The following is a 14,101-nucleotide window of genomic DNA, read 5'->3' as shown; positions in this document are numbered from 1 at the left end:
GGAAGTTCATCAGTAACTTCTCCACTGGATGACGGCATTGGTAGAAAATAACAAGAAGTCACTGACAAATATGTGCGTGGCAGGAAGTGAATTAAAAACGGGGCATGAAAATGGCACAGGTGTTGGTGCCATGTCCTTCTTTCCAGTAGGCTCAGGTGTTGTGTTGAAGAGCTCAGGCGCAGTGTCCAAGCTGGACACAGCTCTCTGTGGACCAGCGCTCTCCCCGCCGCCGCAGCATCCTCACGATGGGATGTCGGCTCAGGTCCCGACCTGGCAAAAGCCGGGGTGAAACGTCAGGCCAGCGCTGGCTCCGGCGGTTTGGGGTGCGGGGAATGGGAAGCGCTGACCCCCAGCTCTCCCCGCGGGGCGGGAGGGGGGTCCGCAGACAGCCCGCAGGTCCCCGCCGGCCCCGGGCGCTGCGGGACGCGACCCCCGCTCCTCGGGGGGGGCAGGCGGGGGGCGCGGCGGCCGCTCCCCCGCAGGGCCGGCGGCTGCGGCGGGGGCCGCTTTCCAGAGAATACGGTAAACATGTCCGCATCACGTGCGGCCGCTCCCGCCGGCCGCGGCGCGGGACCGGCCGGGAGGGCGGGACGGGACGGGACCCGCGCTCCGCGCCCGGCCGAGCGGGGCCGCTTTAAGAGGCCGCCGGGCGCCGCCGCCTCGCCCTGCCCGCCCCGGCGGAGAGCGATGCCCGCGGCGCCGTAGGGCGGGCGGCTCCGGCACGATGGGGCTGTGCTACAGCCTGCGCTCCCGCCTGGCCGCCGCGCACCCCTCCGCGCCCTACGGCAGCCGCGGCGAGCCGGACACCCCCGCGCCGGCGGAGCACGGGGACCCGCAGGTGCGGCACCGGCTGCGGCAGGACCTGGTGGCCAAGGAGCGGGCGGACAAGAAGCGGAGCAAGAGCATCGACAAGACCCTGAAGGCGGAGAAGCGCGAGTACAAGCAGACGCACCGACTGCTGCTGCTGGGTGAGCGGGGCGGCGCAGCCCGGCGCGGTTCGGTTCAGCCCTGCCCGGCAGGTGCGGGGCCCGAGGCCGCTGCCGGTGCCCGAGCGGGCGGAGGGGGCGGCGGCCGCGGGGGCTCCGGGGCGGGGCGGGCGCGCACGTGGCGGCGGCGCCGGGCGGGGGCTCCGGGGCCGGGGGCTCGGCGGGGCTGCGGCAGCGCGGGGGGAACGCGGCCGGGATTTGCGGGGGTACCGGGGGTACCGGGGCTGTGGGGGGGTCCGTGGCCGCAGGTGCCGCTGTGTACGGTAGGAGCCGGTGGCCGGCCCGAGGGAAGGAGCAGCCTCCGCACCCCCGTGAAGGTGATGCTCGGCGCCAGAACGGAGCCGCGGCCGCCTGTCCCCACGCTGGCTGCTCACACAGAGCCACGCAGCGGGACCGCGGCAGCAGCAGCGGTGGCTGAGCGGGGGCGGCTCTCCCGTAAGGAGCCAGCCCGAGTTTTCTGTGTGCGGGAGTGATTTGCCGTTGTCTGCTCCGCCTCCCCGAATGCACAGCGGGGAGATGCAGCCTCTCGGGCTGCGCGGTTCCATCCAGCGCTGCCCCGTGCACCAGCCCTTGTTCCCTGCATGGCAGCTCGTCCCTGCCCTGGGCTGCGCAGGGCTCACGGGCGGGGATGCTCCTGCACGGTGACAGCACCGGCAGTGCCTTCCCGAGGGGTGCCTTATGGAAAGGCAATTTATTTATCCAATTGTGTGATGTCTGACCTTGTGTGGTACACGACCCCAACCCAAACAGATGTAGAAAGTCATGTATTGGCCTTCAGGTAAGTCGAAGGAGGCTGGAAATGTTTCTACTCCTTCTTCCCCCAGTGCAATGCAGGTGGAATACAGGTTACCCTGAACATCTTGGAATAATAGAGAATATTTTCAAATGTTCACAAATAACTTAAGCGCTTCTCACCCTCAGAGCGTGCGTGGTTCCGCAGGACATAAACAGCAAAATTTGGCTTTCATCTTTTTGGTGTGTATATGCAGCCTGTAACAGAGGAGTTGAATTGTAAGGAGCTTTAGAAAACAATACTGGACCTAGTTTTCTGCATCTTGGTGGTAAAAGTTTCTATTCCAGAAGCAGAGCTTCTTTTGATGTGGTTGCAGCTATACTGATGCAAGTCTGTTCATAAAGGTGTCCCTCCTTCTCGTGGGAAGGGGGTTGAGCTACACTTGTGGGAAGAATAAAGCTTGTGTGCTGTGACTGTTGGTCAGGAATCACATCTCTACCCAACGTGCATTCCTTCCAAGCACACAATACCTGTAGGGATATTATCATCTGGTGTTTGGTTTTAATGTATTTCCAGTTTGTTCTGTCATGAATAAGTGTATGAAGGAGGAGCCGTGAGAACTTTTCTCTCTTTGTAAATTAAATAACTCAGAAAAAAATCCAACAGCAGGGCTAGTTTTGATGTTAATCTGCAAGCCTTTAAGTCATAAAAGCTATCTTATACAGGCTTCTGTGGCGATATTTCAGTTGCCTGGTTTTTAATAAAGAGCTGGGTTTTGCTGCTATGACATTGAACAGTGAGTGGGTTAAACAACACATCTGAGTGGTTTGGAGTTGTCTATGGTGAAGCCAACAGAGAGAGCTTTCTTTGTCGAAGTACTGATTTATAAATCTGATGGATATGAGTCAGTGTTATGCTGGCAGTCGTTTATTATATTTCAGCCTGGACTTGAATAGCAGGAAGTCACTTTTTGGCCCTCTTGGAAATCTTGGGATGCCTAACAGACCCATTTCCCTGCTCCTTGCATGGGGACTGTCAGTTTTCTAGTTAGCTTCCTTCCCTTGCTGCTTCTCCCCTGCATCCCGCTCTCACTGTTGCTTTGAGAATTTTCTGCCTCTAAGCTGGAGTATGAAGTTTGGGGTACATTTGGTGATCTTTCATGTGCATCAGCAGGTATTGCTGCCACAGCTGAGTGTGTCTGTGCTGAGACTGCACAGATGCTTAGGGATTGCACACACAGAGCAGGACAGTGATGCTTAATGAGGGGGCAGGAACATCCAGCTGAGATTTAAAGCTGCAGCTGAGTCTTCCTCTAAGGAATGGAGTTAGGGTGGGGAAAAAGTGCAGAGCCAGGAGTGTCTCCTCACTTGGGCTGAAGCTCAATGGCAAAAGCTGCAGTAGATACTTAGAGTTTCTCATTTGTGTTCCCAACTTTTTAGGCTGACGTGTAGGAGTGCATTGCTGACATGGACAGTGAAGGACACCGGGGTGCCAGCTCTTTCTTTGAGAGTAACAGATTTAAATGAAAACTGCTCTGTTGCTTCAGGTCTGCCCTGTCCCTAAGGCTAAACTATTTGTAACATATGGCTGCAGTAGCTCATGCACTTCCAAGGGCTGTGCTGGGAATGTGGAGTGTTCCTTCCTATGGTCAGCTGTACAGGACACAGGGAGTGCACAAAGTCACTGTGCTGTGTGTTTTTGTGTTGTAGTGTGTGTGTAACATACAAGTCTGTTACTCAGAGTACCACTCAGGTTATGCTCTTCAGCACAACTGGTACTTATCTTCCCACATTGTAGTTCCCTTTTTTGGAAGGAGAAGTTAATAATTTTATCTGGGTGTTCAGGGGTGTGCAGTGTAGTTACTCAGTGGACAGCTTTATGCCATTAATTGATTTAGGTTTCTTTAATAAATTTTCAGTCCTTTTTCATCACCACAGTTGTATAAGGTAAATTCCCAAGCCCTGGAACTTCTCTTAATCACAGTAGAGCAAAGATCTTGCATCTATTCTGTTTTGGGACGATAATATGACTTTGTACTTGCCATAGAGTAGAGTTTTTTTACTTTGTTTTTGTGAAATGCTCAACCAGGTGTAATCTCACTGGATTTTGTTTAGTGAACTGTACAAGTCACAACTTCAAGATTACAATCACTGTTATGTTGGCAGCATAGTGTGAGGGATACTACTGGGAATAGGAGGTGATTTTTCACTGCATGGGGGTTGTTTTTTTGTTTGAGAACAATCCTGGCTCTAAAAGTGAAAGTGTGGTTATGGGGGAAAAGATTTTACACTTTGTCATAAAACAATTCTATTATGTGTGTGCTTTCTTACTGGTGGCAGTAATGTGGGTTTTCCTCTATCTTTTTCTTTTTTTTTTTTTTCTTTTAAAGACTTTAGAGAATGAATCTGGCTCGCTATAAGAGAGTGTACTTGGGCTGGTCCCCTCTCAGTGCTTTGCCAATCTCTGTGTACTTCGCTTTTTCACTCTCTCAGGCTGAACTCTTGCCTATGTAAAAAGTACTTGTAGCTTATTCCCATCTTGAAAAGGAGCTGTGGCTATCAATATACCAATAGAGATATATGCACTTGCCACCCTAGATTTTTATATTAAACTACAACATATAAAATAATGGCCATTCTGAATCTTCCCTACATCAGTGCTTAAGTAAAAACGGTTTTAAGCAAAATATTCATGATGGTGCAAATATGAATATAAGATATGCAAATGGGAAGTTTTTATGAGGAAGTATATTATACAGAAGAAAAACACACTTTAAAAAGCTGGGGAATACCAGCATGAAGACTGACCACAGTCACCCTGTCTGTGTGTGCTGCATGGTGAGCCCCCTGCCTGCCATATAATTAAAGACTGCCTTGTATGGTTTACATTGTATTTTTTTCCACAGGGCTGGTGCTTCATTCAGGGCACAAGATGGATGTTGTGCAGTGAATGAGCAGCTATTCAATATTCTTGTCCTCCTCATACAATGTGTCACCCTGTGCCCTATTTGCGACACTCCGTCCATACCCTGTACTGAATAAAGAACTGTTGAACTCTTCATGCTGCAGCACTGATCACTGCAGGGACTGAATGGTTTGCAAATGTCAGTGCATGGCACTGCTGTGAAATGAGGTGGTATCCTCCTCCTTTTGTGGATGCTGGAAGGGGAAATGCCACCAAAGACTGTAAAGTTGAAATTGTCTGAAGATACCACTGATTTTATATGCCCTGTCTTTGCCAAACACTAATTTTAATCCATAGTACTCAACTTTTTTTTGTTGTTTTTTTTTTTAAGTAAACATTTTCTGTATTTAGAACATGGACCTCATTGTTGTGAACACTCAGTGCTTTTGCAAAGTGAGCTTTAGGTGCTCTGAAGTGCAGCCCAGGAGCGAGAAGCACAGCTGGTTATCCCTGATGGAAGCTGCATGCTGCTCTGCTGGTCAGGGCAGCTCTGTAGCAGACTGAAGCTGGCCTGGTTCTCCAGGGCAGCATGTAATGGCAAATCCCACAAAATATTCCTTCTCTTGTGGTGATTCCCTATCTTGCTAGCTCACAGGGAGGTGGTGATCCTGGCACTGCTTCTCTCAGGATGGGGTGGGGAGAGGAAGACACCCAATTATAAAGACAGGCATGTGCTCAAGCACTTGACAAAATTCCATCTTGTTGACAATATTTTCATTCACTTGCAACCAGTTTGTTTCTTGTGCCCCGTGTGTTGTGAGCTGCAGGAGAGGGCACACAACCTGCTGAAAAACCTGTTATTCTTATCAGAAGGTAATGTAATAGATGTACAGGACAAAATAGACTAAAAATGTAGAAGGAATCTTATCCTGGTGCTTCCTAATTCTCAAGAACAAGATTTTTGACATTAAATATGTTATACCAAGTTGGGATTAAATTTCCCCTTCAAGAAAAGCAGGAATAGGACCAAAAAAAAGTCCTAGGGGATGCCTGTGATAGGGATGCCTGTGATGTGTGTATCTTGTAGCTGCCTGCACACTGTGATAATTGCTGGAGAGGCAGCAGTGTGCACTTCTCCAAAATGGACGGTCTTTAGTGGTGAAGGAATTACAATATTTTCCAATAGGGCCCCCAGTAATTACCAGATACTACAAGAACACTTGGAATGGGAATCTCTGTGGTTTCCATCTGCCCAGTACTTCCCAGTGCAGACATGACAATCCTGCTGTGGACAGCAAGGAGGTGGAATGCTAATTATGGGCCTTCCTTTGCAGTAGGGAGCCTCTGCAAGAGGAGTCCTACTCAGTTCCCACTGCTGTATCCAAAATGTGATGCCTGTTCAGCTGGTAAATGGAGATCTTCTGGATTGGAATATGGTCACCCCAAACAAAAATACCTGGAAAGTTTTGCAAACTTTAAGGAAGATTTACCCAGCGTGCAAGCAATGCTGGCTGCACCTGTGATGTGATTTGGGATTGTCTGCTGAACCTCAGAACAACTTAGTGTCCTCGGCAGTGGCACCTCTATGCTTTAGATCACTTAGTAAAGTCTTTTCTCTCCTGCTCTCATTTTAAATTTCATAGGAAGGAGAGAAGCAAGCTACTTCTCATTTCCTGCTCTGTTTTGTTCTGTTTTGGTTGGTTTTGTTTTCGTTTGGGTTTTTCCTTGAGAGCTCCTGATAGTGACTCTCCTCCACATAAACAAAAGGATCCTTAGTCTCAGGCAGACACATGGTGTGGAGAGCTTCAGCCAGGGTATTTGAAGTTTGGCAAGGTTTGAGCTGCTTCAAACAGGGTCTGGCAATGGAAGGTGTCTAAAAAGCTGGAGCTGCACCGCTCTGAGTGTGTGAGGATGGAGGGCTGCTAATGGATGGCAATGCTGTGTGAGGCAAGGTGGATGTTCTCTAGAGGGATCTGAACTGCAAACGAATTCCTTTCATAGTTGTAGCTAATGCTGAGGGGATGCTCTGTGCATGTGTAAGCATGGATTTTTTTTTGGGAAGGGGGTGAGGAGTCTGTAGGATCCCCTGATCCCCAGGACCAACCATGCCTGTGCAGTCACACAGCAGCATAAATGTACACAGTTTCTCCCTTTCCCCAGCAGAGATGCCATCTCTGTGTAGTGGTAATCTGTTTTTTTCACTCATTAAATGCCTGGTGGCATAAAGATCATCATCCATCACTCTAGCAAGGCTGCATTCATCTGTAGCCATGGATCTAATTTTCAGAGTTATCCAAGACGTTTTAAAGCTAAAACTCCACCCCAACAGTGCTCTCTTTTTGACTTGACTTTTTTCAGCTTGTGATCCTGTTGCTTGGTCAGCACCATCTGCTTCCAGAGCAGGCAAAATGTCTTGCTTGCTTCTGCGCAAATGCTGCCACCATTCTCCACTGGGACATCTTAAATTGAGCTGTCTCCTGTGCAAGGGCTTCCCTAGAGGAAAAGCCTTGAGGAGTGCAGTTAATTACATGCAGTTCTTCCCTGGCTCCCTTAAATTTGGGAGTGTCCGTATTCACAAATATGCATGATTTCATTGAATTTCGTTCGAATTGCCACAATTTAAGAATGTCAGGAAAAGAGCTTGGCAATTCCCTGGTGTGAGGACAACGCAGATACTTTTCATGAGAAAGGCCAGTTACCAGGCATGTAAATCCATGATGGTTTAGATATTCAGACCTGAGGAATGTGTCTTGAGAAGTTGAACTCCACGACTTATTCTTATTGCTCCTCTGCTCAGTGAAGCATTTGAGAACCAAGCCATGCAAGCTTTATAAATAGCTCAGCCAAAGTTTTCTTTACTTCCTCTAATGTGTTCCCTCTGCAAAGAAAACTCACAGTGTCTGTGTCTGGGCAGCATTTTAAAAGATCTGTATGTCACTAAGAGGACAGAAAAGTCGATGGATATTCTCTGCATTGAGGAATGTGGGGAGGCAGCAGGTGTCACACAGATGTCAGAAAGTTGATATTTTTATTTTGCCAAGTGGAGGAAGGGGATGCTGAGGAGAATGGGTTGGTCCCTAGCGGGGAATAAGATGCAGTTTTACGATCTACAGTCTTGCTCTGTTTAGCCACATTTCCTGGAAATGGCTACACAGTGGCTACAATTTTCCACACAATTCCTGGGAAAGCCATTACATTCTGATTACAAATTGGAGGCAAAGTTGGGGGGGTCCTCCCACTGAAGGACCATTCCTCCCCCTTTTCCCCATCCTAAGCACAATTAAATACTCTTGCAAGGGGAGTTTGCATACAGAATCATAGACAACACACCAACTAACCAAACCTGGTGCCTCCCACCCCAGCACACATCCATCCCATGAGGCTGAGCTTGGCACTGGGCTGGCAGCGGATTCAGCACTATTTTCAGAATCCAAATCCACATATTTCTACCCCAGCACAGCTTCACACGGGTTGGTTTGTGCATAGTAATGCTACAGCAGCTTCATGGCTTTGGCCTCAAGGAAGTACATTGGATTCAGTGGAAAAACAAATGAAGGGAGAGCCCAAGCCCTCGCCCATCCTGTGTGAGCCCTGTGTGGGGATGGCATTTTTCAGTGCCAGTGGGAACGAACTGTGGGAGTTGCTCCTGGAAACGTCACCTGCAGCTTCCCCCTGGGAACAAAGGTGATTTATGTGTAAAGTGGACTTCTGACAGTGTAACTCAAAGTGTTTTTATGTGACTTTTATGGCAGAGGCTTTCTTTTTAAAGCGTAATTTCAGACATACCAAAGAGCTTTCAGAGCTGTTGCTGGATCCTCCTGCCCTGCACTGTCCTGAGCAGTGCTGTGATCCCACATCTCCATCCCTGGCCACTGTCACAGCTGCGCTTCCTCTGCATTATGTTACAGGAGACTTAAACCCAAATAAGTTGCTTTTATAATGTAATACTTGCATTTTGAGAGCATTCCTTTGACTTTGAAATCAGTCATATCTTGCCCTTGTGCTGTTTGACTGCTGAGGCTACCTTGCAGAGGAGCTTGTGAGGTGTGTGCTGCTCCCTTGGGCAGCCAGAAACCTGAGCCTTAACTGTAAATTGTTCCTGTCACATTGCAGAGATTTTAGATTTCATTGATACACTGGAACAATTTGGATCATGGGCTTGCTGCTGATGAATGTGTGTTGTGTGCCAGCCCCTGCAGGGACCAAAGGCTGGTGGAAGGGATTCTCCAGGCTTTAGTCCTTTCTGACTCTTCAGTTTTGCTTATGGCAGTTTGAATGGGACACAAACAACTGGGAAATCCTGACAGTCACTTTGTTGGAGATGATGAGCTGTGCTGGCTTCTTGGTGGAGGTGACAAACACATCTGAGTCCACATGCCCTGGAGAACAGAGAGCCTGGAGTGGAAACCAGCAGCTTCTCTGTCCCCAGGCTCTCACAGAATGTGGGTGCTCTGGTCCCTGGGGCACACAGGGCTTGGACAGCTCTGATGGGGAGATGCTGCTGCGGAAATGAGAGAAAAAAAGGCACTTTTTAGGGTTTGACCTTCTCTTTCTCTGTGTCATCCTCATTGCATGTACACCACAACCTCTTCCTCTTCCCTACCCCACCCCCCACCGAACACAGTTTTTAGTTTGTGGGCTGTATTTGTTTGGGTTTGCATTTTTCCTGGTCGCTTTTCATGCTGAAATCTCAGGATCACTGGTTAGCCGGGAGGTTTTCAGGAGCACGGAGGGATTTGTGGGACTGGGACTTAACAAGGGGAGGAAATGTAGACACTGAGGAGAAGGGCACGGTATTGTGAGCTAAAAATCTGCATTCAGAAGTTTTGGGTTTTTTATAAATACCAGTTAAAACTGTCTGCTTGGAAGAAAAATGCTCCATGAAATACTGTCTTGATGCTTTCCCTGCCTTACCTCCACACAGGAAATTCACCATTTGATAGAACTGATTTGTCTCTGCTGATGAAAAGCATGGAACAAATTCCTTTTAGACTTTAAAAGTGGAAAGATATTTTCTCCCCTGATCCCTTAACACTATCTGTGCTCTCATTTCTCTCAGCTTCTGTGAAGTTCAGCCTCATCTGTAGCATTTTGTGGTTTTAGGTGGTGAGTGATGCAGGACTTCACTTGCTCATGTTTCAGAAGAGTATGTATTTGTTTTTAACCGCACTTCAGATATTCACAAGGAAAATGCTTCTCGTCTGTTTTCCCCAAACAAAAATAAACATGAAATTTGAGTGGATAGTTCTTAAACATGTATATATCCTTGTGATTCCAATGGGATTATTCAGGTGAGCAAGGGCAGTGTCCGCTGTCCCCTCAGAGCCAGTGGGAACAGTGAGTCACCTGTGTGCTGCCATCCCACCTGGACACTCCATGCCCTGGGCAAGGCACAGGGACACACCTTGAAACTGGGTGTAACCCACTTCAGTGCAGAACCAGCCAATGTAGCCTGAATATCACTGTCAAGCGCAAATGGGAGTTTTATGGTACAAAGGAATTTAAGAAAATGTTATTTGAAACTTTGTTTGCCGTTGAATTATTCTTCTTTAGAAGGTTTGAGAATCCATTGTTTCTAGTAGAGGTCTAAGCAAAATCTAAATACTGCAAAGGTATTTAGTGTTCAGGATTATTTTGGGAGGGGGCTGAGGAAAGGCCTGATAGGTTATGTACTTGACCACATGTAGTTAAAAATATTATTTGGAATATAAACTTCCTTGTCTGAAGACCAGCTTTATGCACTAAGTCAAAAAGCACAAAAAGCAGTTCTCCTCCTGGGCTCCATAAGTATACCTTAATGCTGCTGAATCCTGGAAATTATGCAGGGCATGCTTTTTAAATGTTGATTTTGACTTCTTGCCTGGGACCAAGTGTAAAGTCTTTCCAAGGAAATACTTAGAAGACTTGCAATGAAACCCAAAAGCTGCTGCCAAACCTTAGTTTTTAGAAAGGGAGTAGGGGGCAATCTAGCCTGTTAAAACCTTCCAGTTGTTTGTAATTAAATCCACTTCTTCTGTGCACAATAAACATATACTTAGAAAAAGATCATTTTACATAATACTTACGTGGTTTAGTGCTGCTTTTCAGCTGCTAAAAATCAAGCAGTAGGTTTGCTATTTTTGTCTGGGAAGGTTACTGAAAGCTGGGAAGGCAGGGCTGATGCAGCTGTGCCACCGCAGTGGCACGGATCCGTGTATCCAGTGGTGACACACAGAGCGAGCCAGGGAATCCTTTTCTCATCATGAACCATCTTTCCCACTAGTTCAAGTTTGTTTTGGATTGACAGGGATGGGAATGAAGAGGAGATAAAAATATCCTGTCCGCACGTCCCTCCTTGCCAGCAGCAGCACCGCTCATGGCTTTGGTGGAAACTCTGGGATTGCAGGAGCTTCTCATCACTTTGGGGACTGGCAGGAGGCAGGACCACCAAATCCTCATCACCCTGAGCTTGGTCTGCCATGGTTCATTCAGGATTGTTTCAAATTCACTGCCATCATTCATCTGGAGGATGGGACATTAGGGTGAGGGGGACAGCCCAAGTGTGAGTTTATCCAAGAGAGAAATTTTATATTCACCCTTGACTAGGGAGGGGATTTTCTTCCAGGATGGCATGGAGAAATTGTCAGTTTTTACTGGGCAGGTTGCAGGAGCTGTTGGGTGCTGAGATGGAACATATACAAAGCATAAAAAGAACAGAGAGGAGCAGCTTAGAGGTATTATCTGATAAGTGACATAAGAAAAACTATGAAGCCTTGTAGAGCAGATTTGTTAGGATTTGAGATGAAAATCCCTGTTGCTTGCTGAGATTATCCCCCCAGCATATGGCAGGGAATGTAACAGAGATGTTGAATTAGCTGCTAATGATCTGGACACCTCTTGAAAACAGATGTTTGTAGTCCCATATAACTGCTTGCTATTTTGTTCGTCTGAAATCTGGATTACTCAGCAGCAGGCCTGGCATGGTATTAGAATGCTTACTATCTTCATTTCCCACTGATCCCACCCAGTACAGATCACCTGTTTCTTAGGAAGACTGCTGGAGTAATCTAATGTGAAACTGGGATGGAGAATGAGGGAAATGGCCCTCACTGCAGTGCCAGCAGACAGAGTTAGCCAAGGGCCAGGGAGTGGTGGGGAAGCTGCAGGAATCTCCTTGGGCAACCCAGGACATCTCTATGGCACTGTGGCACTACCCTGCTGCTATTGCATGGACAATGTTCAACTGGGGTTTCTTGAGAAGATGAGTTTTTGATAGATCTGTGTGGCAAATGATGCTGCAGTTGAGGAGGGGATTGCTCAGACTCAGTGCTGCTGCATGGGCAAGCCCCTGATGTAAAACCCCTTCTGTTATACACTTTGGTAGTTTTGGTACCCCTTTACTCACCCTGACTTTGAGCTGTCAATAAATACCTGACTTACCCTCTCCATTGTTTAAGGCACCAAAGTTTCCAACTCAGGGATGTAATTCCTGTTGCTTCTCTTAGGGATCTCTTAATTTATTTGTTACTTGAGCAATCTGCTCTATAACGCTCTTGCTATGCTTAAATTTCTTTACATTCAAAAAAATGCTCCCTAATTTACTTATCTTAATTAATATTATTGGAAGACATCTTCTTGGAGCTGGAAACCTTTATTAAGGTGGGGAAAAAAATATTAGCTGTCAGTTCAGCTCATCTATTTTCCACTTCTTCCTTAGTGTTAAACTTCCTTTTGGACTCAAGCTTTTACAGTAAAAGCAAGACCTTAACCTCAACTTCTCTTTCTAAGTTAGATTCTTTTGACCTGGCGTCATCTTTGTTACAAGGCTTCACACACTGCAGTACAATAATATTTTTCTTGTGGTGCAATGAACAGCGCTACAGATGCTGTTCCAGATGGGGTCATTTTTTCTCTAAATTAGCAACTGTCTTAATAGATATTTTCCGTGGCTTCCAAACTATGTCGTGTTGTTTGAACAAAAATGTAATTCCACAGAGAGATTTCAAGCCCAGCTTTTGCTGGGCTTCCAGAAACAATTTTTTTTTAAAATTATTTGTACAGTCAAAACGAGTTTGCAAGTGTATTGTGCTTGCATGTTGCAGTTGTGTCTTTAGAATGACATGGAAAATCTGAATATTATCTGGTATATTTTTCTCAAAGAACAGTATTTTCATGCAGGCTACCTTATTGATGTAAGGGTTCAACTATGGCAAATGTATTTTGAAACACTGGAATATTTCTTTGCATCAAGAGCAAAAAGCCCAGTTCTCTGCCTCCAGAGATACTTGTAAAGCTTCACCTCAGACTGGTTAATTTTCTGTCATTTTAAAATAATCATTTGAGATTGCAATTTTAATGTGAACAACTTGCTTCCAATCACTTGAAACTTCCATGGAGGGGTGTAGAGGATTCTTGCATAAACAAAATGTGATGTGGACTCACGAGATCCTTGGTGGTGGCTGCTCTAGCAGGACATGAGTGGACTCTCAGGAGCATTTGCTTGAGTTCTTCTTTGTCACAGACAAACGTGGAAAGTGCAGGAAATCGTGAAACATCCACTAGGACATAGTACAAGCCTTAGGATCACAGATACTTTTCAGAATATCAGTTTCTAAATAGTTGAATTTATTCCAGAGAAATCCTAATATGTTTGTTGATTATTCAACTAATATCATTACCATGGCCAGTAGCAAACTCGTAAATTTAAACTGTGCTATTTCTAGGATCTGTAATTGCTTCTGAGATGGAGAGTTTGTAGTTCAGTCCCATGTTCTTCTTGTTACTCATTGTCCCTCCTGGTTCTGTCCTGAGCCACCAGCACTCTCAATCATTCCCTGTGCTAGGCAGGATTTTTTTTATGCCAAAGGACTGTTTCAATTTTCTTACAGTTTCATCAAGTGAAAGGCCCTGAACCACCTTTAGGCCTTGCCCTGGAGCGTTGCACCCTCTGTGCTTTTGAGGGTGGGCAGCGATGGCCCCAGTCGTGGCTCACATGCCACATTCCATGAACAGCCTGGCACTGGATAAGGTGCAAAAGGGACAGCAAAAGGCACTGGGCAAACCCTGGCTGTGAGCAAGAACAGCCCTTTGTGTTTGTGCACTCGGGATCGAGCACAGTTTGTGTTGGAGCACGGAAGTGGCTCATCCTTTCACGCTGGAGGCCCGTGAGATGCTGTTGGAGCTTTTGTATTTGAGGAGAGAAAGTGGGATTTTTGTACAGCGAAAGAGCTAAAGCTGTGCCTGCAGGGTGAGGGAGATCCCTGCCAGCTCCCCATGGGAACAGGGCTGAGAGGGCATGAATTTGTTACATCTGTGGGGGCAGTTTGGTTCAGTTGAGTTCTCCTGTGAAGATGTCACAAGAGTGCATGCCTTGGCAATTAGGAATTTGTCCATGCTACATTATCAGAAGAGATTCCTATTCTATTTTTTAAATTTTATCCTCCACCTGCATCCTACTATGCATAGGGAAAATCTTGCTTCTGTGACTTGGGAAGCAGCA

At 46.9% G+C, this 14,101-nt stretch overlaps 1 protein-coding gene across 1 annotated transcript in view; it reads left to right on the top strand.

Moving 5' to 3' along the window:
• Positions 1 to 709: 709 nt before the first annotated feature.
• The window catches only part of GNAS (GNAS complex locus), a 135,957-nt gene continuing 122,565 nt past the window's right edge, over positions 710 to 14,101 (top strand). The window contains exon 1 of the mRNA XM_048321550.1: positions 710 to 968. Within this exon, the coding sequence (XP_048177507.1) occupies positions 725 to 968 (244 nt within the window). The 5' untranslated portion in view covers positions 710 to 724. The remainder of the gene's footprint in view (positions 969 to 14,101) is intronic.

The sequence above is a fragment of the Corvus hawaiiensis genome, chromosome 17, assembly GCF_020740725.1.
Source record: "Corvus hawaiiensis isolate bCorHaw1 chromosome 17, bCorHaw1.pri.cur, whole genome shotgun sequence".
Classification (NCBI taxonomy): domain Eukaryota; kingdom Metazoa; phylum Chordata; class Aves; order Passeriformes; family Corvidae; genus Corvus; species Corvus hawaiiensis.
The sequence above is the reverse complement of the archived record's forward strand: the minus strand, read 5'-3'. Positions and strand labels throughout refer to the sequence as shown.